The sequence below is a fragment of the Ostrea edulis genome, chromosome 2, assembly GCF_947568905.1.
Source record: "Ostrea edulis chromosome 2, xbOstEdul1.1, whole genome shotgun sequence".
In the NCBI taxonomy this organism is placed as follows: domain Eukaryota; kingdom Metazoa; phylum Mollusca; class Bivalvia; order Ostreida; family Ostreidae; genus Ostrea; species Ostrea edulis.
The window spans coordinates 76,015,902-76,043,014 of record NC_079165.1 but is presented as its reverse complement, the minus strand read 5'-3'; the positions used below and the strand labels follow the sequence as shown (position 1 = coordinate 76,043,014).

The 27,113-nt window shown below is 34.9% G+C and overlaps 1 protein-coding gene across 2 annotated transcripts in view; it reads left to right on the top strand.

Moving 5' to 3' along the window:
- The window catches only part of LOC125681625 (uncharacterized), a 192,704-nt gene that overhangs the window by 101,027 nt on the left and 64,564 nt on the right, over positions 1-27,113 (top strand). For both annotated transcript variants that reach the window (XM_056153630.1, XM_056153629.1), the window contains exon 6: positions 6,516-6,658. In XM_056153630.1, coding sequence (XP_056009605.1) covers positions 6,516-6,658 — 143 coding nt within the window. The remainder of the gene's footprint in view (positions 1-6,515; positions 6,659-27,113) is intronic.

Here is a 27,113-nt window from a genome sequence, read left to right as displayed (position 1 = left end):
ATTTTCATGTTTATGTGGAATAATTTCATTTAAATAATCAGGGGCGCTACCATTGCAAATTTTAAACATGGTAGTCATTTTTGCAATATAACGTCTACTTTTTAAAGTTAGCCAGCCTGTTTCTGAATAAAGGGATTCTCTAGATGCAAAAATAGGAAGACCAGTAACAATTCTAGCTGCACATAATTGCACTTTTTCAAGCTTATCAGTATCGTGAACAGAACAAAACAGCCATCCCAAACAATTGAAGCATATTCAAGAGTAGGTCTAATAAAAGCTATATACAATTTTGACAGATGTTTTCTGCCAATTTTGAACTTAAGCCTTTTTAAAAGTCCTAATTTTTTAAAAGATTTATCAACTATGGAATCAATGTATAAAGACCAACTGAGGTTATGTGACAATAATAAGCCTAGATGACGATGGAACACACTCCAATCTATCACCTTGGAAAAATAATTTCGGTAAAATAGAGTTATCTTTTTTCGAAAAATAAACAGCTTTAGTCTTGGATGGATTGAATTTGAGTAGCCACTTATTTGACCATTTTTCTAGTATATGTAAATCATAATTAAGCTTGTATTCAATTTCTAGCATATTATATGAGGACTGCTGGAGTGAGTTGTCATCAGCAAATAATCTACACATTGATAGCATATTTACAGCAACATCATTAACATAAATCAAAAATAGTAAAGGTCCTAAAACAGAACCTTGGGATACACCAGCAAATATATCAAGTTGTGACGATAAAAGGTCCTTATACATTACTTTTTGTAATCTGTGACATAAGTAGCTTCTGAACCAATGTAAAAGACTACCAGATATACCATAAGTTTGTAATTTGAAAATAAGACCATTATGCCATACTCTATCAAATGCTTTTGACAGGTCACAAAATATCATACAACATGATTTCCCTTCATTAATACTTTGAACAATACTATGATAAGTTTCTAATAATTGATAAACTGTAGAATGACCTGGTAAAAATCCAGCTTGATATCGATAAAATAGATCATTACTATGAAAATAATTATATACATGTTTGAAAATAATTCTCTCCAAAATTTTACTAACGCATGATAATAGCGAGACAGGTCTATAATTAGATACTATTGACGGGTCTTCCTTCTTAAAAAGAGGAATGACGTGAGCAATTTTCCAAAAAGATGGGAAAATATTTTCTGACAATGATCTGTTGAATAGCATAGTAAGTGGTTTGATAATGGTAGTTTTTGTTGATTTCAACATTTTATGGCTAATGCTATCTGGGCCAACAGCTTTATTAACTGGGAGTATTGTAATAATATCCGATACTTTTTGTTCTTCAATAATAATGCTATTTAAGGAATCATTACATAAGCAATACATATTTGGTAGTGTTTCATTGGTGTCATCAATATTGGTAATTGATGAAAAATATGCATTCAATGCTTCTATTTTATCAGAATCAGAGTATACTAACTTGTTATCGCCGTTGTTATCATTAATTTGTATTGGAGGTATTTCATTCGATGATTTAATATTAAACGAATCTTTCATCAGCTTCCAATATAACTTATTATTGTCTTTACTAGAATCGTCTAAGTAGGTTTCTATATTGTCATAATAATTTGTTATCGCGTGTTTTTTCATATTGTTAACCGAATTCCGAACTTTTCTATAAGCGGACCAGTCGGAGTCATTTTTTGATTTTAATGCTTTATTGCGAAGTCGATCTCTAATTCTGATTGTCTTCCGTATCATAGAATCAAACCATGGTTTATCTCGCGGGCGAACTGTTATAATTTGTTCAGGTATACATTGACGAACACAAGAAAGAAATTCGGATGTAAAATGTTTGGTTGCCAAATCTAAAGTATCTGCTCCGTTGATAATATTTGCCCAGTTACAATTTTCAATTAAATAATTGAGTTTTATAAAGTCAGCATTTTTATAAATCCATACCTTACGCGTGTATGCACGATTGTACTTTATGTTCGAAAAGAGGGAGATGTATGTGGCACTATGATCACTGATCGTCGGTTCGATTTTTAATATACCTGATTCACACGATTGAATCTCTGTAGAGGTCAATATTGGGTCAAGCAGTGCCAGGTTCCGTGTAGCGACAGTTATATTATTTACTAGACCATGAGTTGAAATAATTTCACGAATATTGTGTGATAATGGAGCATTAAGAAAATCTACATTTAAATCGCCTACTATAATTATTTTGTCGGAATATTCGCTAACTGTGTCTAAACTCCACGAAAGTTTGGACCAAAAAGAGCTGTCGGAACTGGGAGGCCTATAAATACAGCAAAGATGATAAACACAGGTATTGTTATCTACTTCAATCCATATACACTCAAGATCGGCGGGCTCAAAGTCTGGGCGTCTTGTAGCGCGTATTTGATTTGACAAATATATCATAACACCGCCTCCAAAACAATTTCTATCTTTACGAATTATTTTATTAAAGCCGTCAAGAAGTAATTTATCGTTGCTCACTGAATTATCTAGATGGGTTTCAGAAAAACATAAAATATCAAAGTCATGAACAAAAGAATTTAAATGACCTAGTTTGTGTCTAATACTTCGGATATTCAGATGTAATATGTCAAGGACATTTTCAGCAGTAGGACCCGGGTTTAACTCTATATCGCCGCAAGTTAACAAAACAAATATGAAAAACTGAAGATAAAAATTGATAAACACAGATCTAAGCTTAATGAATGTCAAACAACTAGTGAGTAATTTTAAAATGTGTTTGAGGAAATGCATAAAACATGAAAACGGTAACACAATAAAACGTTGTCTTTTGTAAGTACCTCTACCTGATAAATAGAAAAGACCGATTGCAGCTCGGAATTGTTCAATGGAGTTACCCATTATCTAAGTTGTGGTATATGTAATTTGAAAATATGTAGCTGCAATCATAGAAAATGTTTCCTGTTGAGGGTTTAAATATTAGGACCTGTATTTTTGAAGACCTAGAATATATAAATATGGTTGCATGACAAACTGCACATAAGGTTTGATTGTAAGTAAACAAAATGGTATGGAAGAAAAAAGAGAAAAAACACAAATACATACAAGGCAACTTTTCCTGGTTCAAGTAGCTGGCTACTAGTAGCCAACTTTTCTCTTTTTAAGTAGCCAGTTACTAGTAGCTGGTTACTAGTAGCCAACTTTACCGATCTTAATTCTACAACAATTATAGAGCAGTTTGATCTATAACTAGGTTTATGTTTCCAAAGAATTGGACAAAGTTTCAGAGATTAAAATGTAATCTAGACAACCCTGTTTCAAGGGCGTCTTTTTATGCCATGTATAAACCCCTCTATCAGGATTCAAAACTCTAAAATAGCTTAAAAGTTGTCGGTCATCTACAATTTCTAATTTCTTCCTTGCTTTGGGGTTATTTATTGAATTATAATTAATTTATCAATATTTGGTGTAAGTGCAAGATTGAAATCTCCTAACAGTATACATGTACATGTATAGTATTCATTATCCAATTCCAAAACTATTTCACTCATAAAACCCAGGACTATCAATATTTGGACCATAAATGTTAATAACAGTAATCCTATTATCCTCCACACATATATATGTCTAGGGAAAATAAATTTCCCTCTTTTCTTGATCACCTTGTAATAAAAAGTATCATTTGAAAATACGGATACTTAAAATATGAATATTTATGGGGAAATATGGATATTAATATAAAATATGGATATTTAAAGTCAGCATTTCGCAAATTCTATGGTCGTTATAATGATCTGGTTGGCCAATATTGTCGTAAGACGAGTAAACCAGATACAGGTTCTAGTATTTATTAACGGTATAACCAAACTGAGGAATAAAACAACAATACACGATTCTATCTGGAGCGGAGCTCTGCAGTGTAGTGTACATCTTGTTGTCGGTCAGGTTTTGTCTATTACCCGAACCCCGAAACCGATATAGTTATTGTACCACACTCCTCCCCTCCTTAAAGATGACGTCGGTGACCTAGTGGTTAGGCTGTCAGACTCTCGACCGAAAGGTCTTGAGTTCGAGTCCTGGCCGTGGCAAGGCCGACGTTGTGTCCTTTGGAAAGGCACTTTACATGAATTTCCTCACTCCACCCAAGTGTAAAAGGGGTACCTGGCTACAGACAATGAAAGATATTGTTAGAATGTTAGTGCTCTAGCTGCCTTAACGGCAGCTTGCACTGTATGCTTCCCAGGAAGCTGAGAAAGTTCTAGATGGATATAAGGTCTGCCGGGGTAATAATGTATTGTAAAGCGCTTTGAGCACTATGGAAAAAGCGCTATATAAAATCACTCATTATTATTATTATTATAAAACAGTTCCATATAAATGTACAATAGCATATAAAATAATGCAAAACATAACAAAATGCAAGACATTCTTTGTTCAAAGAAACAGAAATGTTATATCGCAAAAAAAAAAAAATGAAAGGAAAACTTATGTATTATGCACTACGAAAAGAAAAATAGATTCATTCCATTTCTTAAATCAGAATATAATATGTGACAGAAAAACTTAAAATTGTGAATTTACTGGATGATATTAATCAATATGACAATATTTGATATCTTTTCACCTTAGTAACGCTACATCTTCCATCTTTTCACCCTGCGTTATATTCATTTTCAAGCATTTCGTCAAAATAAAGACTATTATGAATCCCAATTTAGTAAGAAATTGAATGTCTTTTTATATTCTTGTGACAGATTATCATGGTTCTTTCTCAAATTGTTTCAAACCTTGAATTCAGCTCACGAAGCAAACATCCTTGCGAATTTTCTTAGGTACTCGATATTAAACACGAGTGTTTGAGAAAAGTAACTACTTTCATTCAAAGTATGGGGCATATTCTGTTTCTTAATACTTCTGTGCGTTGCGTGCGATATGTGCTAGACAAAGAAAACTCTTATTTATGTTGTTTTTGGGAAAAATAAATAGACCGATCGCTTCAAAAATCTAGAACCCCTGCGTTACTGAATCTTTTCACCATGGTCACGATGGTCCACGGTGGGTATGCAATCGTTAATCAACATAGAACACATGTCATTGTTAAAGCGAAATGGACACGATTTGAGCTGAAAAATTTCAAATTTTATTTTTCCATTTTTAATGTTTAGAATGCTTCACTAAGGTATTTCTAATATGTCAGCAAAAATTTTAATGTCGGTTTTCAAGGTACATGGGAGATACAGAAGCTCACAATTCTTTCTTCTGCAAACAAGGCTCGTGCCACGTGTTTGTTTACATAGGCTGAATATCCTAGTTCGTATATTTAAAGCAGGTTTTTCAATTCACAAGTTAATTCTGAACATAATTAAATAGTTTCTAGTGTTTAGCGCATCTCATTTTGTTTTTAAACATGCTATTTTCTATTAAGCATCTATATGTAAACAAAAACATGGTTCGAACTTTGTTTACATAGCACAGAATTGTGAGTGCTGTATCTCACTTGTAACTTAACAATTGATATTCAAATTTTGGCTGACCATTAGAAATACTTTAGTTAAGCATTGTAAACAATAAACATGGAAAAATTTAATTTCCAGCTCCATAGCGGCCATGCTCCTTTAAGGCCCATGGTCCACTTGTTAAATTCTAGGGGTGGTACTCTAAACAAATCATACATGGTTTTCGTTGTAACGTACATGTAGGTACATAGTTATAGCCCCTTCAATTTCAATTCTTTATTGTCCTTGAGTTATACAAGTCATCTAAATACATCTAGTACATGTATGTACACATCTAGTACATGTACATGTATGTACACAATATATCAAATTGTACAAGGTAACAAAGGTTGAGTAGACAGGAGATGATAGGAAGAGAAGAAATTACAAATATAATAGTACATGTATCATATTACATGTAAGTGTTACACATATCATTATGAAAATACTATAGTCTTCACTTACAACGTTAAACTTCTTAATTTCACAGTTTTTACTAAGAATTTTCCCAAGTTATTTTAAAGTTCTTTAGTATTGTCTACACTAAGGAGCGATGTAATAGAAACCCTGCAGTCTTATTGACGTATACATGTAATGCTTTAAAGATGGACTTCGGTATACATGGTAGACAAATTAGAAGATATGCACCACCTGTTTGTGTATTTTCTTCAGTTTTAGAACATCTGTGTCATCAATTCACATTAATCTTTACAGCAATAAATGCTGAACTGGAACCTGACTTGTAATAGACTATGTTGCCGTTGGAATCAGTGGTGTAGCAAAACATTAATTTATTCTCTCAGTTGACAATTGATCTCTAACGACTTTTGTATAAAGATAAACAAAACCACAACAAGCCTAATTTTCAAAAATTGACAAAAGTAGCATAACGTAGAAAATCTACATGTTATTTTTGGGCATAAAGTATCACATCTAAACACGTTTAATAAACATGAGCTCGAGGGGAACCTGCCCTATACATTGTAATACAATTAACAGTGTTTTAAAAGCTGTGATTAAATGCTGAATCTCTGCAAATTTCAGGAACTCTAAACAGCTTCCGGAAAATTTCAAGGAAGTCGGTGACGTAGAAATGCGATTTAAAGCTGTCGATAACAAGAACGCCCCTGATATCAGCAGTATCTACGTAGGAGACGAATTTTACATGTTTCTCACATACATGGGAGGTGAGTTGTTTTCTGATTATTGTTTATTAGAACTTTGAATAAAACCAAAACATCTTTTCACCACAGGCCACAGGCACTTGTTTCTGTAAATAACTTACGACCTCTGTATACTAATAATTAATAGTATACAGAGGCCGTAAGTTATTTACAGAAACAAGTGCCTGTGTCACAGGCACCTGAAGTGTGGATATTACTACACCCCCCCCCTTTTTGATAATTTTTTTTTATGTAGCAATAATTTCTCTGAAATGTGTGAATTCCCTGTCTATATCATGCCTCTTTCGATTTATGTAATCGTTTCACGCTTTTTATAAGCTTTAGAGATTGGCCTTCTGCCGGTATAATAAAATACACAAGGTATGAAACAAAAATATGTAAAAAAAAAAATAGGAAGAGGGTCCCTGTTTCGGGGCAAACTTTCCAAGTAATTACAGCGTTACCTAAGAGATGTTGGCGAGCGGCAGGTCAGGGAAATGTCATACTAGAAGTTTCATCAACTCAAAACCCATCTCATCTCTTTTATTTGTCACAACCTTGCGTGTATTGATCGGACAGGGCTTCTTCTCTTCCACTGACAGTCAAAAAGGAGGTCACAGAGTACGAATTTGTTGTACTCGATTTCATACTGAAAAAGGTTATATTTTCTATAGATAATCATTTATCTATGTTTAAAAAATGTTGCCAAGAGCAGTAATTCATAATTACACGAGTATGTGCTGGTATGTTCTCTGTTACATATGTCTATTTTACAATGATTACCCTGATATCTACAATTTATTCATAAACTGTAGTACTAGCAGTTTTGTTTTTAATTTTAATCAGTTATAGCTTATCTGACCTGAAAGATTAAGTGAGTTTTTCTGATCACCGTTGTTTCTGTCGTCAATCTGTTCGTCCATCTGTCTAATTATCTGTCTGTTTGTTTTCCTTAAATTTTGCACATTTCATCTCAAACTAGGTACAAATTATCCTTAGGGAAAAGGAGATGAAAGGTTGGTCAAATGAAGAGACATGTTCCCTTCAAACGGGGAATGATTTTAAAAAGACGAAATCAGGGTGATGTCATTTAAAATACTGCTCTATAACTACTGGGCCAGAAAACGTGAACTTTACATGACATCTCCACGGCATAGTGTAGATTCATGTCTGTTCAAATCATGACCCCGGATCATCTTTTCCTATGTGATAGGGCTACCATATGAGATCAAAGTTTTATGGGGATGTGTAAGAACAAGAGGCCCACAGGCCTTATCGGTCACCTGAGTACTAATTAAACGTATCACTAGTCCCAAGGGCTAAAAAACAGTTTTTAAAAATTCCTGTTCTGTATATCTAGGCTTTATTCTCATGTTCAGTAACAGCATAAAACAACTAGTTCTAATTGTAACGGAGACCGTTACATATGTTCCCCAAACCTCCCCCAATTAAAAAGTGATGTCCTTGTAAATCTATAGCAAAAAATCATTTTATTTTAGCCTTTAATTACATGTAGTACGTTCAATATGGTCATTTCAGTACCAAGAAATGAAAGAAACAGTTGTACCTGCATACACGGGCACGCGTGTATGATTCCGAATTTTTGTTGATGTCGTTCAACAGGCATTTGTATCATATACCCACAGTATGAATTTCATAACGTTTCCACCAAATATAAGGAACTTATAGCGATTTTAAAATCGTCCAATCAGAATTCAGCACACGTGCATGCACGTGCTGAACAGTAATTCTAACCACAGCAATTTGTAAGGAGTACCAAGACACATCTAAACCTCTAATATCAAGAGAATTTGATGAAAAACAAAAACATAATCGTCTTTTAAAAATTGAACATTTGAAAACCGATGCACGCGCATGCGCGTGTGCGTTGGCATTTTTTTGTTGTTACACCAATATATAGATACACATATTGTCTACGTGTGCTGTGAATATCATCTCATTCGCTTCATAAATAAGATAGTTACAAACGTTTTAGTATTATCCAATCAAACTGAAACGAACGTGCATGCGCGTGCAAATTGGTAATTTTGACCATGCAAATCAGTTAAGGGTCTCAATATTTACCTATGATATGAATATCAAGCCATTTCAATGAACAACAAAAAAGTTAGACTGATTCCAAAGTTAGTGTACAAATTTTGTAATGCACGTGCACGCGAATGCGTGTGCATGCAGATAAAATAACTATTATTTTTCATATCTACAAATGATATACTACCATCCTATTTAGATTTCATATCGATTCCCTTCATATTTTGATTTTCTATTTTTTGTACCAAAATTGCAGTGCACGTGCGCGCGCGTGCATGCACGTGCAGACAAAATGATTATCACTATGCACATCTAAAAACGCTATACTATCATCCTGGAAAGTTTCATATCGATCCCTTTTGTAGTTTCTGAGAACACTACCGTACAAAAAAGTACCGGAGAAAAAGAATAATAACGAGCTATAACTGTGTTGGGATGCCAACACGAATGTCTCCGAACACCTCCCCATGTCAGAAATGTTTTTTGATGCCAGATATGCACTCAGGATCCTCAAGAAACCCTAGAAACTAAATTTGGTTGAAATCCGACGGACTTGATTTTTGACCGCCATTTTCTTCAATGGAGGCCATTTTGAAACATTTCAAAATTGATTGGAAGGAAATACTGAAGCTAGAAATGAATTGTTGACCCTCAATTTACCCCAGAACCCAAATGTTGTAGATATATTAACACTTTCAAATATTTAGGGATATGGCGACCATTTTGAAAATGGCGGCTCAAAAACAAATTTTGATGGTGGAAATGGACTCGGGGTCACCAAATTACTTAAAAAATATAATTTGGTTGAAATCCGACAACCTTCATATTTTGACGTTTTTTGGCCGCCATCTTGAAACGGCAGCCATTTTCAAAATTTCAAAAGTTGATTGCACTCCTCCTATTGACCCCCTATCAGCTCACAAAGTTTGAAGTGGATCGGTCGAAGCACTTTCATATAATCGAGTGGACAAATTTCTCACTAAAGAAGAGGAAAAATAACGAGCTATAACTGTGTTGGGATGCCAACACAAATGTCTCCGAACACCTCCCCATGTCAGAAATGCTTTTTGATGCCAGATATGCACTCATGATCCTCAAAAAACCCTATGTTGGAAATGGACTTGGGGTCACTAAATTACCCTAGAAATAGAATTTGGTTGAAATCCGACAACCTTGAGTTTTTGACGTTTTTTGGCCGGCATCTTGAAACGGCGGCCATTTTGAAAATTTCAAAAGTTGATTGCACCCTTCCTAGTGACCCCCTATCAGCTCAGAAAGTTTGAAGTGGATCAGTCGAAGCGTGTTCATATAATCGTGCGGACAAATTTCTCACTAAAGAAGAGGAAAAATAATAATAAGAAAATAATAATAAGAACGAACTATAACTGTGTTGGGATGCCAACACGAATGTCTCCGAACACCTCCCCATGTCAGAAATGCTTTTTGATGCCAGATATGCACTCAGGATCCTCAAGAAACCCTAGAAACTAAATTTGGCTGAAATCCGACGGACTTGTAATTTGGCCGCCATTTTCTTCAATGGCGGCCATTTTGAAACATTTGAAAATAGATTGGAAGGAAATACTGATGCTAGAAATGAATTGTTGACCCTCAATTTACCCCAGAACCCAAATGTTGTAGAGATTTCAACACTTTGAAATATTTCGGTATATGGCGGCCATTTTGAAAATGGCGGCTCAAAAACAAATTTTGATGGTGGAAATGGACTCGGTGTCACTAAATTACCCTAGAAATCGAATTTGGTTGAAATCCGACAACCTTGAGTTTTTGACGTTTTTTGGCCTCCATCTTGAAACGGCGGCCATTTTGAAAATTTGAAAAGTTGAATGCACCCCTCCTAGTGACCCCCTATCAGCTCACAAAGTTTGAAGTGGATCTGTCGAAGTACTTTCACAAAATCGGTCGGACAAATTTCTCACTAAAGAAGAGGAAAAATAAGAAGAAAAGAATAAGAACGAGCTATAACTGTGTTGGGATGCCAACACAAATGTCTCCGAACACCTCCCCATGTCAGAAATGCTTTTTTGATGTCAGATATGCACTCACGATTCTCAAAAAACCCTAAAAAATGAATTTGGTTGAAATCCGACGGACTTGATTTTTGGCCGCCATTTTCTTCAATGGCGGCCATTTTGAAACATTTGAAAATTGATTGGAAGGAAATACTGATACTAGAAATGAATTGTTGACCCTCCATTTACCCCAGAACCCAAATATTGTAGAGATTTTAACACTTTGAAATATTTCGGTATATGGCAGCCATTTTGAAAATGGCGGCTCAAAAAAAAAATTTTGATTTTGGAAATGGACTCGGGGTGACCATATTACCCTAGAAATCGAATTTGGTTGAAATCTGACAACCTTGAGTTTTTGATGTTTTTTGGCCTCCATCTTGAAACGGCGGCCATTTTGAAAATTTGAAAAGTTGAATGCACCCCTCCTAGTGACCCCCTATCAGCTCACAAAGTTTGAAGTGGATCTGTCGAAGTACTTTCACAAAATCGGTCGGACAAATTTCTCACTAAAGAAGAGGAAAAATAAGAAGAAAAGAATAAGAATAATAAGAAACGGAGCAAAAACAATATGTCTCCGACATTTTGTGTTCGGAGACATAATAACGAGCTATAACTGTGTTGGGATGCCAACACAAATGTCTCCGAACACCTCCCCCTGTCAGAAATGGTTTCTGATGGCAGATATGCACTCAGGATCCTCCAAAAACCCTAGAAACTAAATTTGGTTGAAATCCGACGGACTTGAATTTTGGCCGCCATTTTCTTCAATGGCGGCCATTTTGAAACATTTGAAAATTGATTGAAGAGAAATACTGATGCTAGAAATGAATTGTGGACTATTAATTTACCCCAGAACCCAAATGTTGTAGAGATTTCAAAACTTTCAAATGTTTCAGCATATGGCGGTCATTTTGAAAATGGCGGCTCAAAAAAAAATTTTGATGGTGGAAATGGACTTGGGGTCACTAAATTACCCTACAAATAGAATTTGGTTGAAATCCGAGAACCTTGATTTTTTGACGTTTTTTGGCCGCCATCTTGAAATGGCGGCCATTTTGAAAATTTGAAAAGTTGATTGCACCCCTCCTAATGACCCTCTATTAGCTCACAAAGTTTGAAGTGGATCAGTCAAAGCATGTTCATAAAATCGAGCGGACAAATTTCTCACTAAAGAAGAGGAAAAATAAGAAAATAATAATAATAATAATAATAATAACGAGCTATAACTGTGTTGGGATGCCAACACAAATGTCTCCGAACACCTCCCCATGTCAGAAATGCTTTTTGATGCCAGATATGCACTCAGAATCCTCATAAAACCCTATAAACTAAGTTTCGTTGAAATCCGACGGACTTGATTTTTGGCCGCCATTTTCTTCAATGGTGGCCATTTTGAAACATTTAAAAATAGATTGGAAGGAAATACTGATGCTAGAAATGAACTGTGGACCCTCCAATTACCCCAGAAACCAAATGTTGTAGAGATTTTAACATTTTGAAATATTTTGGTATATGGCGGCCATTTTGAAAATGGTGGCTCAAATTTTTTTTTTGAGGGTGGGAAGAAACTCGAGGTCACCAAATTACCCTAGAAATAAAATTTGGTTGAAATCCGACAACCTTGATTTTTTGACGTTTTTGGCGGCCATTTTGAAACGGCGGCCATTTTGAAAATTTTGAAAGTTGATTGCACCCCTCCTAGTGACCCCCTACCAGCTCACAAAGTTTGAAGTGGATCTGTCGAAACACTTTCAAAAAATCGAGCGGACAAATTTCTCTGGAAAGAAGAGGAATAAAAAGAAGAAGAAGAAAATAAGAACGACCTATAACTGTGTTGGGATGCCAACACAAATGTCTTCGAACACCTCCCCATGTCAGAAATGCTTTTTGATGCCAGATTTGAGCTCAGGATCCTCAAGAAACCCTAGAAACTAAATTTGGTTGAAATCCGACGGACTTGATTTTTGGCCGCCATTTTCTTCAATGGCGGCCATTTTGAAACATTTGAAAATTGATTGGAAGGAAATACTGATGCTAGAAATGAAATGTGGACCCTCAATTTACCCCAGAACCCAAATGTTGTAGAGATTTTAACACTTTGAAATATTTCAGTATATGGCGGCCATTTTAAAAATGGCGGCTCAAAAAAAATTTCGATGGTGGAAATGGACTTGGGGTCACTAAATTACATTAGAAATTGAATTTGGTTGAAATCCGACAACCTTGAGTTTTTGACGTTTTTTCGCCGACATCTTGAAACGGCGGCCATTTTGAAAATTTGAAAAGTTGAATACACACCTCCTAGTGACCCCCTATCAGCTCACAAAGTTTGAAGTGGATCTGTTGAAGCACTTTCACAAAATCGGTCGGACAAATTTCTCACTAAAGAAGAGGAATAATAAGAATAAGAAGAAAATAATAATAATAAGAAACGGAGCAAAAACAATATCTCTCCGACACTTTGTGTTCGGAGACATAATAATAAGAATAATAAGAAACGGAGCAAAAACAATATGTCTCCGACACTTTGTGTTCGGAAACATAATAAGAAACGGAGCAAAAACAATATGTCTCTGACACTTTGTGTTCGGAGACATAATAATAATAAGAATAACGAGCTATAACTGTGTTGGGATGCCAACACAAATGTCTCCGAACACCTCCCCATGTCAGAAATGGTTTTTGATGCCAGATATGCACTCAGGATCCTCAAAGAACTCTAGAAACTAAATTTGGTTGAAATCCGACGGACTTGATTTTTGGCGGCCATTTTCTTCAATAGCGGCCATTTTGAAACATTTGAAAAATGATTGGAAGGAAATACTGATGCTAGAAATGAATTGTGGACCCTCAATTTACCCCAGAACCCAAATGTTGTACAGATTTTAACACTTTCAAATATTTCGGTATATGGCGGCAATTTTGAAAATGGCGGCTCCAAAAATTTTTTTGATGGTGGAAATGGACTCGGGGTCACTAAGTTACCCTAGAAATCGAATTTGGTTGAAATCTGACAACCTTGAGTTTTTGACGTTTTTTGGCCGCCATCTTGAAACGGCGGCCATTTTGAAAATTTGAAAAGTTGATTGCACCCCTCCTAATGACCCTTTATCAGCTCACAAAGTTTGAAGTGGATCAGTCAAAGCATGTTCATAAAATCGGTCGGACAAATTTCTCACTAAAGAAGAGGAAAAATAAGAAGAAAAGAATAAGAATAAGAACTAGATGCGATCTCGTTGCGAGCAACGAGTGGGTCTTCCGTCCAATTTTAGATGTGATGAGATAAGAATTTCACTGAGATTTTCGTTCATAAATAATGATACAAATATATTGTCTAGACGTACAATTTAGCTTCAGTAATGTTTTATAAATATTGATCATTTAAGTGTTATAAATTAAAGACTCTCTGCCCCTCTCGGCCGCTAATTAAAGGGGTCAGCCTTTTTTCGAGAAAAAAGTTAATAATGTTATTTACTGCGAAAACAATTCGACTGATCAGGCGAGTCATGTCGCCCGAAGGCCTATTTTTTGATATCATTCTAGATATATCTCGCAAAACTGAACAAATTTTGTTCTACATGTCCTATCAAAATTTTCTTCAGAAAAAAGTTATTGATTGCGACATTTATCAGACTGTGAAGGCGAGTCATAAGGCCCGTGGGCCTTTTTCTTGATATCGTTTGAAAGATCTTGCAAAACTGAACAACTTTTGTTCTACATGTCTAATCAAAAGATTCTCGAGAAAAAAGTTAGTAATTATGACACTAATCAAACTGTTCAGGCGAGCCATGAGGCCCGTTCGCCTTTTTGATGATGTTGTTCGAAAGATCTTGCAAAACTGAATAACTTTTGTTCTACATGTCTAATCAAAAGATTCTCGAGAAAAAAGTTAGTAATTATGACACTAATCAAACTGTTCAGGCGAGCCATGAGGCCCGTTCGCCTTTTTCATGATGTTCGAAAGATCTTCCAAAACTGAACTACTTTTGTTCTAGATGTCTTATTAAAAGTTTCTTGACAAAAATGTAATAGATTGCAACAATAACCCAACTGTTCAGGTGAGCCATGAGATCCGCAGGCCTATTTCTTAACATCGTTAGTTAACGCTTGCGAAACTGAAGAACTTTCGTTCTACATGTCTTGTCAAAAGTTTCTCGAGAAAAAAGTAATTAATGTTATTGATTGTGATACAAATTCGACTGTTCAGGCGAGCCATGACGCCCGAAGGCCTATTTTTGACATCATTAGATAGATCTTCCAAAACTGAACAACTTTTATTCTACATGTCTTATCAAAAGTTTCGTGAGAAAAAAGTTAATCATTGTAACAGAAATTCAATGGTTCAGGCGAGCTATTAGGCCCATGGGCGCATTTCTTGATATGGCACGAAAGATCTCAATAAACTGTACAACTTTTGTTATATATGTCTAAACAAAATATTTACGAGTAAAAAGTTCTGATTTAAAACGTGGAAAAAAATTGGGCACTTTTTTAAACTCCATTTTCGACCCCTACCGAGCTTCCATACTAGGGACTTCCGGAAATTTTGAAAACGATGTGCACAACTACAACATTTGGTCTAACATCACTGAAAATTTCAGCATTCTAGCTTTTGTCGTTTTTGAGTTTTTGTCCGGACAAAATGGTCATCTGAAAATCGATAAAAGGGGGATAACTTCCAACCGGAAGTGAATTTTCAAAAATCCAAAACAAGATATAAACTTCAGATAGCAATGCATCAACCCTAACAATTTGAAGCAAATCGATCAAGTCATCTCTGAGAAATCCTCTGCACAAAATCGGTAAGGAAAAAAAAAAAGAATAAAAATAATAATAACTAGACACTCATTACTAGTAATGAGTAGGTCTTCCGTTAGACCACTTCCAGTAAAGAACTTTCTATTCCTACCAAAACCATTAAAATGTATCAGAAAATGTGCCTTAACAATGAATGAGAAATGTATTTTCGAATTTTTTACTCCTTTCTCGTAACTTCCGGTGACGACCGGAAGTACTATTCAGATGCGTTTTCCTATAAATGACAGCGACTCTTTACTGTCTATATTCCCTGAAAATTTCACGTCTCTATCTGAAAGAGTTCTCAACAAAAAGAAGTAGACTAAAGAAAGAAAAAGTAGTAGGTTACTACCGACCGGAAGTCAATTTTGAAAAACAAAATTATCGAAACTTTTGAAGTTGATACTTTTATTAAGACATGTGAAAATCATATGAAAGACTTCAAATATAAGCGAGATTTATGAGGACAAAGAGACGAAAAGTAAAAGGGTATTTTATCAAGAAACCGGAAGTAGTCGTTTTGACTACCGACAGAGTCAATATTCTTTTGACATTTTGAAAGAGAGTTAATAAACTAGTATAGGTTTCAATTTAAAAGAAAAAGTTTGAAATTTGCGATTCTTTCCCTCACTTTCGGTGACGACAGGAAGTGAGGGTCGACATGTTCAACCCCCTACTGCACGCTTACAAACGGAGATTAATCATCCCTAAATATTTGATGAACATATATTTTACCTTTACCAAGAAAAATGCTGGACAAAATTCCTTTTGAGGAACAGAAAATCGGCCATATTTTCCTACCGGAAGTGAATTTTGTAAAAACAAAAATAATTATAGCAAGGTCATTTCATCAGACATTATTCCTAAAAATATCAAGAAAATATATTAAGACTCGAAGAAATCGGAAAATCGACATTTTTTCGAATACTTCCGGTACAGACCGGAAGTGACGGACGAAAAAATTGAATGTATGTGTACAATGGACTAATGTTAGTTGATCAACTCTACAAGTTTCAAGCGTCTTACTATATTCATAATTGAGAAACTGAAAAAACAAGGTTTGAATATGTCCACCCTATATCTCACGACCGGAAGTGATTTTTTTCAAAAATATTTAAATTTACTTTAGACATTTATAGTGTCTATAACATATGTAAAATTCAAATCATTAACTTGTTTTATGACCGAGATTTATGGCACTGAAAAATGAGAGAATGAATAGTCTTTCTTTGATATAACCGGAAGTTGGAGTTTCAACTTCCGGTGGGGTCAACATTTTGTTGAGAATTAGAACCAGACCTAGTAAACCGATATAGGTTTCAGTTTGAAAGAAAAAAGTTTGAAATATATATTTCATTTAATCACTTCCGGTGACAATCGGAAGTGACGGCCGACATTATTAACCCGCTACTGCACGCCTACAAAGTGAGGTCTATTAACTCTGAAAATTTGGTGACTCTATCTTTTACCGTTTCTGAGAAAAACGCTGGACAACGAAAATAGCTAATAAGCCGTATTTGCCGACCGGAAGTAAATTTTACAAAAATATTTGACATTACTCTAAACATTTATAGTGACTATTATATATTTAAAACTCAACTCATTAACTAGTTTCATGACCGAGATTTATGGCACTGAAAAATGAGAGAATGAATAGGCTTTCTTTGATATAACCGGAAGTTGAAGATTCAACTTCCGGTGGGGTCAACATTTTTTGAGAATTAAAACGAGATATAGTAAACCGAAATAGGTTTTAATTTGAAAGAAAAAAGTTTGAAATTCATGTTTCCTTTAATCATTTCCGGTGACGACCGGAAGTGACGGCCGACATTCTTAACCCCCTACTGCACGCCTACAAAGTGAGATCTATTATCTCTGAAAATTTGGTGACTCTATCTTTTACCGTTTCTGAGAAAAACGCTGGACAAAATATCTTGTAAAAAGACGAAAATTGGACATATCTTGCGACCGGAAGTGAATTTTGAAAAAATGAAAAAAATTCCTCGAGGTACCATCGTTCTCTATAACCTGTGAAAGTTTCAGGAAAATCCATCCAACGGTCTCGGAGACGAAAGGGGAAAAAAAAATAATAATAATAACTAGACACGATCTCGTTGCGAGCAACGAGTAGGTCTTCCGTCCGATTTGTTGATGCACTCGGAGTTAAAAAAAAAAAAAAAAGACAAATGAGTCCCAATTTAGTTTCCGACTTTAAAACACTTTAGATATAATCAATTTTTCATATCATAAGCTTCTGAAGCATAGTTGCGGTGAAATTCGTTTGAAATTCGACTCTCCAGGCGAGCCATAAGGCCCGCGGGCCTATTTCTTGATGTCATTTGTTAGCCCTCTATAGACTCAACAACTTTAGTTCTATATGTCTTTACAAAATATTTACCTGTAAAATGTTATTGAGATCGACCGATATCGACAAAAAATCGACTCTACAGGCGAGCCATTAGGACCATAGGCCTATTTCTTGATATCAATCGATAGATCTCGATAAACTGAACAACTTTTGTTCAATATGTCCTTACAAAATATTTACCAGTTACAAGTTTTTGAAATCGACTGATATCGACAAAAATCGACTCTACAGGCCCACAGACCCATTTTTTGATATTGATCGATAGGTTATGACACATTGAACAACTTTTGTTCAATAATGCTTTTCCAAAAATATGTCGTTTTAAAGATATGAGGCGTCAAATATTTACGATTTTGGCCCTTAAAATCTCTAATTACGTAACATATGACCTACTTTTTGATTTGATAAGATCAAGCTCGTAGAGATGAACATTTCCGCTTCTACAACTTATTATAAAATATTAATAGTTTCTGAGATATTCTCAAAAACATTTGGACCCTTCTGAACCCCTTATTTAAAGGGCCAGCCCGTTTTGCTTGATATCGTAAGAAAGGCCTTGTCATTTTAAACATTTTTTGCTCAACAAGTATTTAGAAATTCTTTACCGTTCTCGAGTTATCTCTACAAGAAATATTTAGGGGCCAAACTGTAGCTCCCTAACGGGGACACATAGGGAAAAAACGAAATGTACATATTGTTTAGATTATCATTCTGAACAACTTTTCAAAACATTTGTCGTTTTCAAGATATGAGGCGTCAATTATTTATGATTTTGGCCCTTAAAATCTCTAATTACGTAACATATGACCTACTTTTTGATTTGATAAGAACAAGCTCGTTTAGATGAAGATTTCCGCTTCAATGACTTATTACAAAATATTAATAGTTTCTGAGATATTCTCATAAACCTTTGGACCCTTGTGGGCCCCTAATTTAAAGGGTCAGCCCCTTTTGCTTGATATTGTAAGAAAGGTCATGACATTTCAAACATTTTTTGTTCAACACGTATTTAGAAATTCTTTACCGTTCTCGAGTTATTTCTAGAAGTATTTTTTAGGGGCCAAACTGTAGCTCCCTAACGGGGCCACATAGGGTAAAAACGAAATATGCATATTGTTCAGATCATCATTCTGAACAACTTTTGTTCTTTATTGCTTTTCAAAATATTTGTCGTTTTTGAGATACAAGGGGTAAAAAATTTATGGTTTTGGCCCTTAGAATCCCTTATTACGTAACATATGACCTAAATTTTTATATGAATAGATTTGGATTGTTGAGATGAACATTTTTTGTTCTTTGACTTATAGCAAAATATTAACGATTTTTGAGATATTTGATGTAGACTTTGAGCCCTTCTAGATCCCTAATTTAAGGGGCTAGCCCCTAAATCTTGATATTTTCGAAAAGATCTCGTAAATGTGCACAACTTTTGTCCTACATGTCTTAACAAAATATTTGCAAGAAAAAAGATTTTGGAGATCAAAGGTCAAAAATCGCCGAAATCGGCGACAAATTTTGGCATCCATTTTTTCAGGTCCGGGCGAGCGTTTAGGCAAATCGCCTCCGGTAAAATCGAATCCCCCACAAATCTTCTAAAATGTTTACTCTATCTTGTGTAGAAATTTCAAGACTCTAGCTTCAAAACTAACGGAGGAGATCTGTGGACAACAAGGCCCTTCAAAAAGTCACTAAAAGAGAGATAACTCCTGACCGGAAGTGACGTCAAGCACGAAAATTTGCAAGCAAAGTCTCGTCACCAAAAGACATCTTTCCTGAAAATTTCGTGAAAATCGATCGAGAAATGGCTGAGAAAAACGCGTGTACTACCAAGGAAAATAATAATAATAATAATAATAATAATGAAGAAGAAGAACGCGAACAATATTAGTAAGGTCTTCCGCAGGAGACGGAAGACCTTAATAATGAAGAAGAAGAACGCGAACAATAATAGTAAGGTCTTCCGCAGGAGAGGGAAGACCTTAATAATAGAGGAAAAGAAACACAAGAATCACTATAAGGTCTTCCGTTGAGACGGAAGACCTTAATAATAATAATAAACAGTAGAATCACTAGAAGGTCTTCCGTTGGAAACGGAAGACCTTAATAAACAGTAGAATCAGTATAAGGTCTTCCGTCTGGAACGGAAGACCTTAATAAGAAACGGAGCAAAAACAATATGTCTCCGACACTTTGTGTTCGGAGACATAATAACTAGAAATGATCTCGTTGCGAGCAACAAATAGGTCTTCCGTCCAATTTCTGACGAGATGGGATCTTAACTGGAAGAATTCAATTAGTGAAGAACGACTATACATGAAAGAAATAAACACGTACATGTAAGACATGATTTATCAATTATAAACAATTTCGGTTTTATTTTATTCACTTTCGAGTATATCAGGAGTCCATAAAACGATTAAAAATCCCAAATGGACAGCGTAGGAACCCACACTAAAACTTTCCATGAAAAATACTGAGTTTTCGAACCACTTCCGATTTCTAACCACCAACTTCCGGTGGAAAGGTATGACTTGTTACACTCTATCAAATAATGTTATGAGCATTAGAATTTTTAAAAAAATGAAAAATTACACATTTTTATGGTACTTCCGGTGGATGATGGAAGTGACGGCAACAAAATTGAAACACGTATGTCACATTTACAAGACAGCACCTAACATTTCTGAAAGTTTCAAGACCCAATCTTTGATTATTTATGAGAAAACGTCATCAGAAAAAAAACCGGAAATCGTAGATATTTAACGAACGGAAGTGAATTTAAAAACAAAACAATTAACTATACTCTAAAGATGGAGGATGTCATTTACATATGTGAAAATCATATGAAACACTTGATTTATAAGCGAGAGATATGATAGCAAAGAAAGAACAATTTTTGAAAGTTTTTCTTTAATCAACGTACTGAAGGTACTGAAACGAGGTGACGTTTGGCAGTGAATGGCATGGATTCTAATGCAAGATCGAATTAAATGAAGGATATAATATGTTGGATGGTATTATTTGTAATCCAGGAGCATATGTTATACCTTCAATTTGAGGTAATGAAATGTGTTAACTGTTGAAACATTCTAAAACTGAGTAGCAAACATAATTAAGCTATATGTGAGGAAGAGGCCCATAGGCCACAATGCACATCTGACCTACCAAGGATGTGCTTAGTAGGAAGATTTTTAAAAATGTGGTCCCATCTAACCCCTTGGAGTCGTAACTAAGACAAAGTTGAATCTAGACTAACTAAGGATGCTTCCATATCAATATTTTTAATGATGCCTTTGTTGTTCTTGAGAAGATTTTTTTTTAAAATCCTATATATTTCATTGTAAAGTATTGATCCCCAATTGTTGGCATACCCTACCCCTGGGGGTTATTACTTGAACATACTTGAATCAACACTATGAAACGAAGGTTTCACATAAGTTACAGTGTTTTTTACTCTGTGGTTGTTGTTGAGATTTGTAAAAAAAAAAATGTGACAAAATTTTCACTAATTCTTGGGTATTTCCGCTTAAAAGAGTTCATATGAACAAAATTGATTGTATTTCCCCTGCATAAACTGGTAAAGCAGACACATGGCCTGTCTTGCATGCTTGTATAAAACATCACCTTTTTCGAGAACAAAATGAATATCATTCGCATCCCAATCTCCAAACAATTTTTGGTTAACTGCATTAAATGCAATGCACACAAGTGAATTTGCTACACATTGTTTACCTCTGCTATATTCTGAGAAAGTTTCTGACCCTTGATGAAAGTTGGCAGACACGCATTTCAAAATTATGGGATCTTTTCTTACATTGTGACTTTTTCTTTTTTTGACAGATTTTGGGCTCTCCCTTTGATGACTATCAAAATCATGATTTTTTTCTTTTTTTGCTACCCTTCATATCTGATGACGACAACAACTGTCAACTCTTGAAATAACTCATTCAATTCTTGAGTCAAAGTTAAACCAGTCCAAGAAAATTTCCACTCTTGAAATATCAACTCTTGAAAACAAGTGTCAACTCTTGAGATAATTCATTCAACTCTTGAGATAAATCATATTTCGTGACAAAGAAATGTAAACTTGATTTCCAATATATTACTTCCAATGGAGTTCTTTTCTTGAATAACAAATATATTCACAAAAACATGTTCATTTATATTTCTTAATCAATGTTTACAGCTATCTGACTTGACCATGAAAGAGCGCGGGAAATGGCGCTCGGCCCTTTCGATCGAAGATTACATGTTTACACCCAGATTTAGTATTAAAATCTCAAAAAATGCGTCCAAAAGAAATATTTTGGTAAAATTGTACGAAATTAACACATTGGGTTTCAGATACCTTGAGTTAATGCGTTGGCAAGAATATATCAGTTCTCTCAGGCAAGACGTTTTCTCCTTGTTGATAAACAGGATAGCGTGGCGCGTATGGATACAGAGAAATAGTGCAGAGTTTAATATTAAAATTCTAATTACACACAATTTCTGCTTGATAAATACAACAGATCACATACAAGGAAGACTTCTTCAATCTGACATAAAACAGAATTTATATATAACAGTTTAATAAAAATGGAACATAGTATCAATGTGAACTCTTTTTTGATAGGCGATAAATCGGCTAATTAACATAATTTTCAGACATAAGAGGAGACAGCTGTTTACCCAGAATTCCTAGAGAAAAATAGACCATGTTTTCCCCGTCTATATGTGAAAATGCGAATGAATACAGAAGCAATGCAAATCGTTTCCTACAGTCCAATTCTGTTTTTCTAAGATCGTGGAATAAAATGTTGGCAAACGACAAATAATTTTGATCTTGTTTACAAACCTAAACACTAATTCGCGATTCCTTTTGATGTGTGGACTTTGTTTCATATCGAAGGGATAAAAATTGCGATTTCATAAATTCTTATTTAACTCGCTTATCGTAGAGGGTAAACATATGGATCCTATATCAATCTCAAAGTGAATTGTGACAGCTTTTACGTTGCATTAGCATATGTGACAACAAATTTCTTATATTAAAAATCAAAGTGATTTCGCAAATGGTAGTGATTAAAACAGGGCGCCATTGAAGCTGGGGTCTGACATACGAGGCTGACTTACGTCACCTCGAAAAACCGGAAGTTGTTGTTTAAACTTCCGTTAAGTGTTACATTTTCTGAAACTGCAAAAGGCACTTACTTATTCCATGCACATTTTGTTTCAAAAGCATAAAGTTGATATTTAACGTTTCTTTTGTTCACTTCCGGGGACGTCCGGAAGTGTCGGATGACAATGATGAACCTTATTACAAAGTTAAAGGTCACTATGTATCATCCCTGAAAGTTTCAAGACTCATTCGTTAAGAGTCTATGAGAAAACGCCCGGACAAAATGTCATTTGAAAAACGGAAATTCGGCCCTTACCCGCAACCGGAAGTGAATTTTGAAATAATGTTCTCTTGAGATGGATAATGTCAATAATATCTGTAAATATCGTATTAAAAGATTGATAAATAAGCGAGATATACGAGGACAAAGAAAGACGAATTTTTCGAAGTTTTTTTCTAAAAACCGGAAGTTGCTGAAAAAATACTAAAGTTGACCTTGGGGTCATTTGAAATCTTTTTCTTAAAATGGGCTCTTGGGTTATAAATCATTAAAATTAGAAATTGTAGGTGATACTTAATGATATCTTCCCAGATATGGTGTACGGTAGATAAATATACTGTAAATAAAATCAAATACTTTTTAACCAAGAATGGTAAGTTTCAGTTAAGGTCATTCACATTTATAAATAAAAAATAATTGTTTGTGACATTTCAGGTACAATTCATTGCATTCTATTTTCTTTCTACAAAATTCTCAGGTTTGATTAGTCTAGAGTTAACATATTTTGATAGTTTCTGGTTGTGGCAAGTAAAAATGTAAAATCAGATGATATGTACTGCAGTAAGGTATATGAATGGGATTTTACTGTAGCAAAGAAGGTGAGAAAAATCTTTAGCACAATTGAGTATTGAACCTGGTACCTTTGCACTGAGCTACTCAGACTGACATATAATAGGCCTACATGGTAGTACAACATTATAAATTTAAAGGGGCATATTTGCTGTGAAAGTGATGGCAACCATTTTTATCTCTCAAAATCGCCCAATGGCAAAGGAATATGTATTACTGACTAATAAAAATAATTCTTTAGTAAAATAAAAAAAACAAAAAAAAACACAAAAAACCCAGAAACCTAACAAGAGGCCCACAGGCCTTATCGGTCACCTGAATACTAGTGGAAAAGTATCATTACTTCCATGGACTATGAAATCTAAAAAAAAATTCCTGTTCTAAATGTCTAAGCTAATTATATTCTAATGTTCAGCAACAGTATAAAACAAGATGTGTTCTTAAAACTTCACATCCCTCAAAGTACATACACTGATGAAAGGCTTTAAATAGGTGTATTCACATGAAAACATAATAATAATAAAAAATAATAATAAAGTACACTTATATAGCGCCTTATCTAAAAATACTCTAAAGCGATGTACAACATACTAAAATTTACAATTGATAATTAAAAGAAAAACCATAGAATACACAACGAATAATCCTTACACATATAAGCATGGATGCAACATTATGTCATAATGGATAAAAAGTACAAATTAAGACAATTTAAAGTATAAAATATGATGCAAGCATACAAGGTCCTAAATATATGAAAAACAAACAAGTAAAACCACTCAAAGGAATCCAAAACACAAATGTGCCCAAAATTCATTAAATTCAACAATACATAGCTATTTAAAGGTTATAGAATTGACAGAAAAGATGAGTTTTTAACAGACATTTAAAACATTCAAGATTTTTGGTGTTTCTGAGCTGGCTAGGCAGATTGTTCCAGAGTGTGGATGCAGCCTTGTCGAATCTGCGTTCATCGTAGGTCTTAGTTCTGACTGATGGTACAGTTAATAGATTTACGGTTTCTGAACGCAGGGCTCTTGTCGGGTTATATGGAATAATGAGTTCCGTTAGATATCCTGGAGTCAGGTTGCGGAGACTTTTAAACACATAAAGGAGAATTTTGTATTGGATAAGATAATCAACGGGAAGCCAATGAAGATTGATCAGAACAGGTGTGATATGATCGTGTTTTCTAGTCCGTGTAATTATCCTTGCAGCGGTGTTTTGAATTCGCTGGAGTTTGTTTGTGAATTGTTTGTTGATTCCATACAATAAACATCAAAAGATATGACTAATTTGGACTCATCTTAAAGTCATAACCCTGGGTTGTGAAATTCACAATTTTTTGTACATCCTTTTCTGCATTTATATTTTATACAGTATAAGCAAACTTACACATAAATACTATATACTAAGTTTGGCCCCACCCTGGGGTCAAAACCCTTACTCTGGGGGAAATCAAATTTACAATTTTGGTAAAAGATTACCTGCTCTATCCATTTAGTTTCAATTTAGTTTCAATTTAGTATCAATAGCATTAAAGAAGATGTAATTTAAGTGTTTTATACACATAAACACTATATAACAAGATTTGGCCCGCCCTGGGGTCAGAACCCCTACCCGCAGTCTTCGAAATTAGCCGGTAGTCCGATGCCCGAGGCGTGTAAAATAACAGTTGGGCGTGTAAAACGTTGAACTTCAAGCGCCCGTCGGGCCTGTGGAAAATAAATACCCCTCTTTTCAAAATCATATTATTTTATTCGAAATCGTTATTGTAAAAATACGTGTCTCACTCTGTGAAATCAAGTCATTATGTTACGTAATAAAAACATGAACTGATCCCGAAGAAACAGTCCCGACCTAAATTACGCACTTCCGATTACAGGGAACCAGATGTAATGTCAAAGTCGTTTACGCGTTTGTTCCTATGCCGTTTCCAAACGGAAAAACAAGATGAAAATATTAACAGATTGTCAATGACAAACCGATAGTATGAAAACTTCCCTGTAACATGAACTTCTTGAAATATGTCGAGGGTGCCAAACCGGGGAAAAGACAAAAAACGACCCCAACGTCAGAAGAGAAGAAAAACTCTAAACAGAACTATGAACTGAAAAGGGAAAGAAAATTTCAAAAGCAATGGTTGATAAATCGTTCCTGGTTGAGGTTTGACGATTCGCAAAACCAAATGTTTTTTTTTTCCCTTGCACTAGTATGATTGACATGATAACAAACATTTAGTACAGCATGAAGTTTTTAATGTGGTTTTCAAATCAAGATAAGTTTTTTAATATGACTTCCAAATTCGGGCCTGTAGAATTGATGGTGGGCCTGTAAATTTTCCAACTTGCATGCCCACTGGGCCTGTAAGTTAAAAAGTTAAATGTGAAGACTGACTACCCCGGCCCAGGGATCATGAAATTTACAATTTTGGTAGAGGCCTGCCTGCTCTACATCACTGTGCATTTAGTTTTTCTTATATATGTGTGTTTCTTGATAAGATTTTTGAAAATTGGTCTCCCTTGTCCCAATGATGCTTCATACAAAATTTGAAAAGAATTGGACTGGTAGTTATTAAGAAGTTAAAAATGTTCAATTGTTAACGCACGACAAATGAAAACTAATTGCAATAGGTTACTGAGTAAACTCAGGTGACCTAATAAAAGTACATTTGATAACCGCTTTTATTATACTTTCATGTAAAATACTCGAACCTGATTGGTCGAGAAGCATTTGAAAAAACATATTGTTACCCTCTGAGAACAAAAAACACGCGCCCCAGGGTGATAGTATCTAGCAACGGGTAACAGTACTTGACAACGGGTGATATTATAAAAAAGTATCACATGCGTCAAATTTATGCGCGTACGATTCGCCGTAGATTGCTAGACAACGTCGTTTGAGCGTTTGTAATAAACGCGAGTACCCGCATCGAAATACGAAATATCGCATGACAGTGATTGATCAAATGTCAACAGACGTAAGTTTTTCTGCTTTCCTGTTTACATAACATTCAGTATAATAAAACAAATATTGCATGTAGTTGAGGGTAACATTGAAATTTTCACCCCTCGAGAAACCATTGTCAACCTCGGCTACGCCTCGGTTGACAATGGTTTTCTCGGGGTGAAAATTTTCAATGTTACCCTCAACTACACGCAATATTTATATATTAGTGTAAAGAAATATATAAAGAAGAATTATTGGCTTGCAAGATAATAATTATTTAATCACCAAAATTACATATATTCATTTGCTTGCTTTGAGATTAAAAG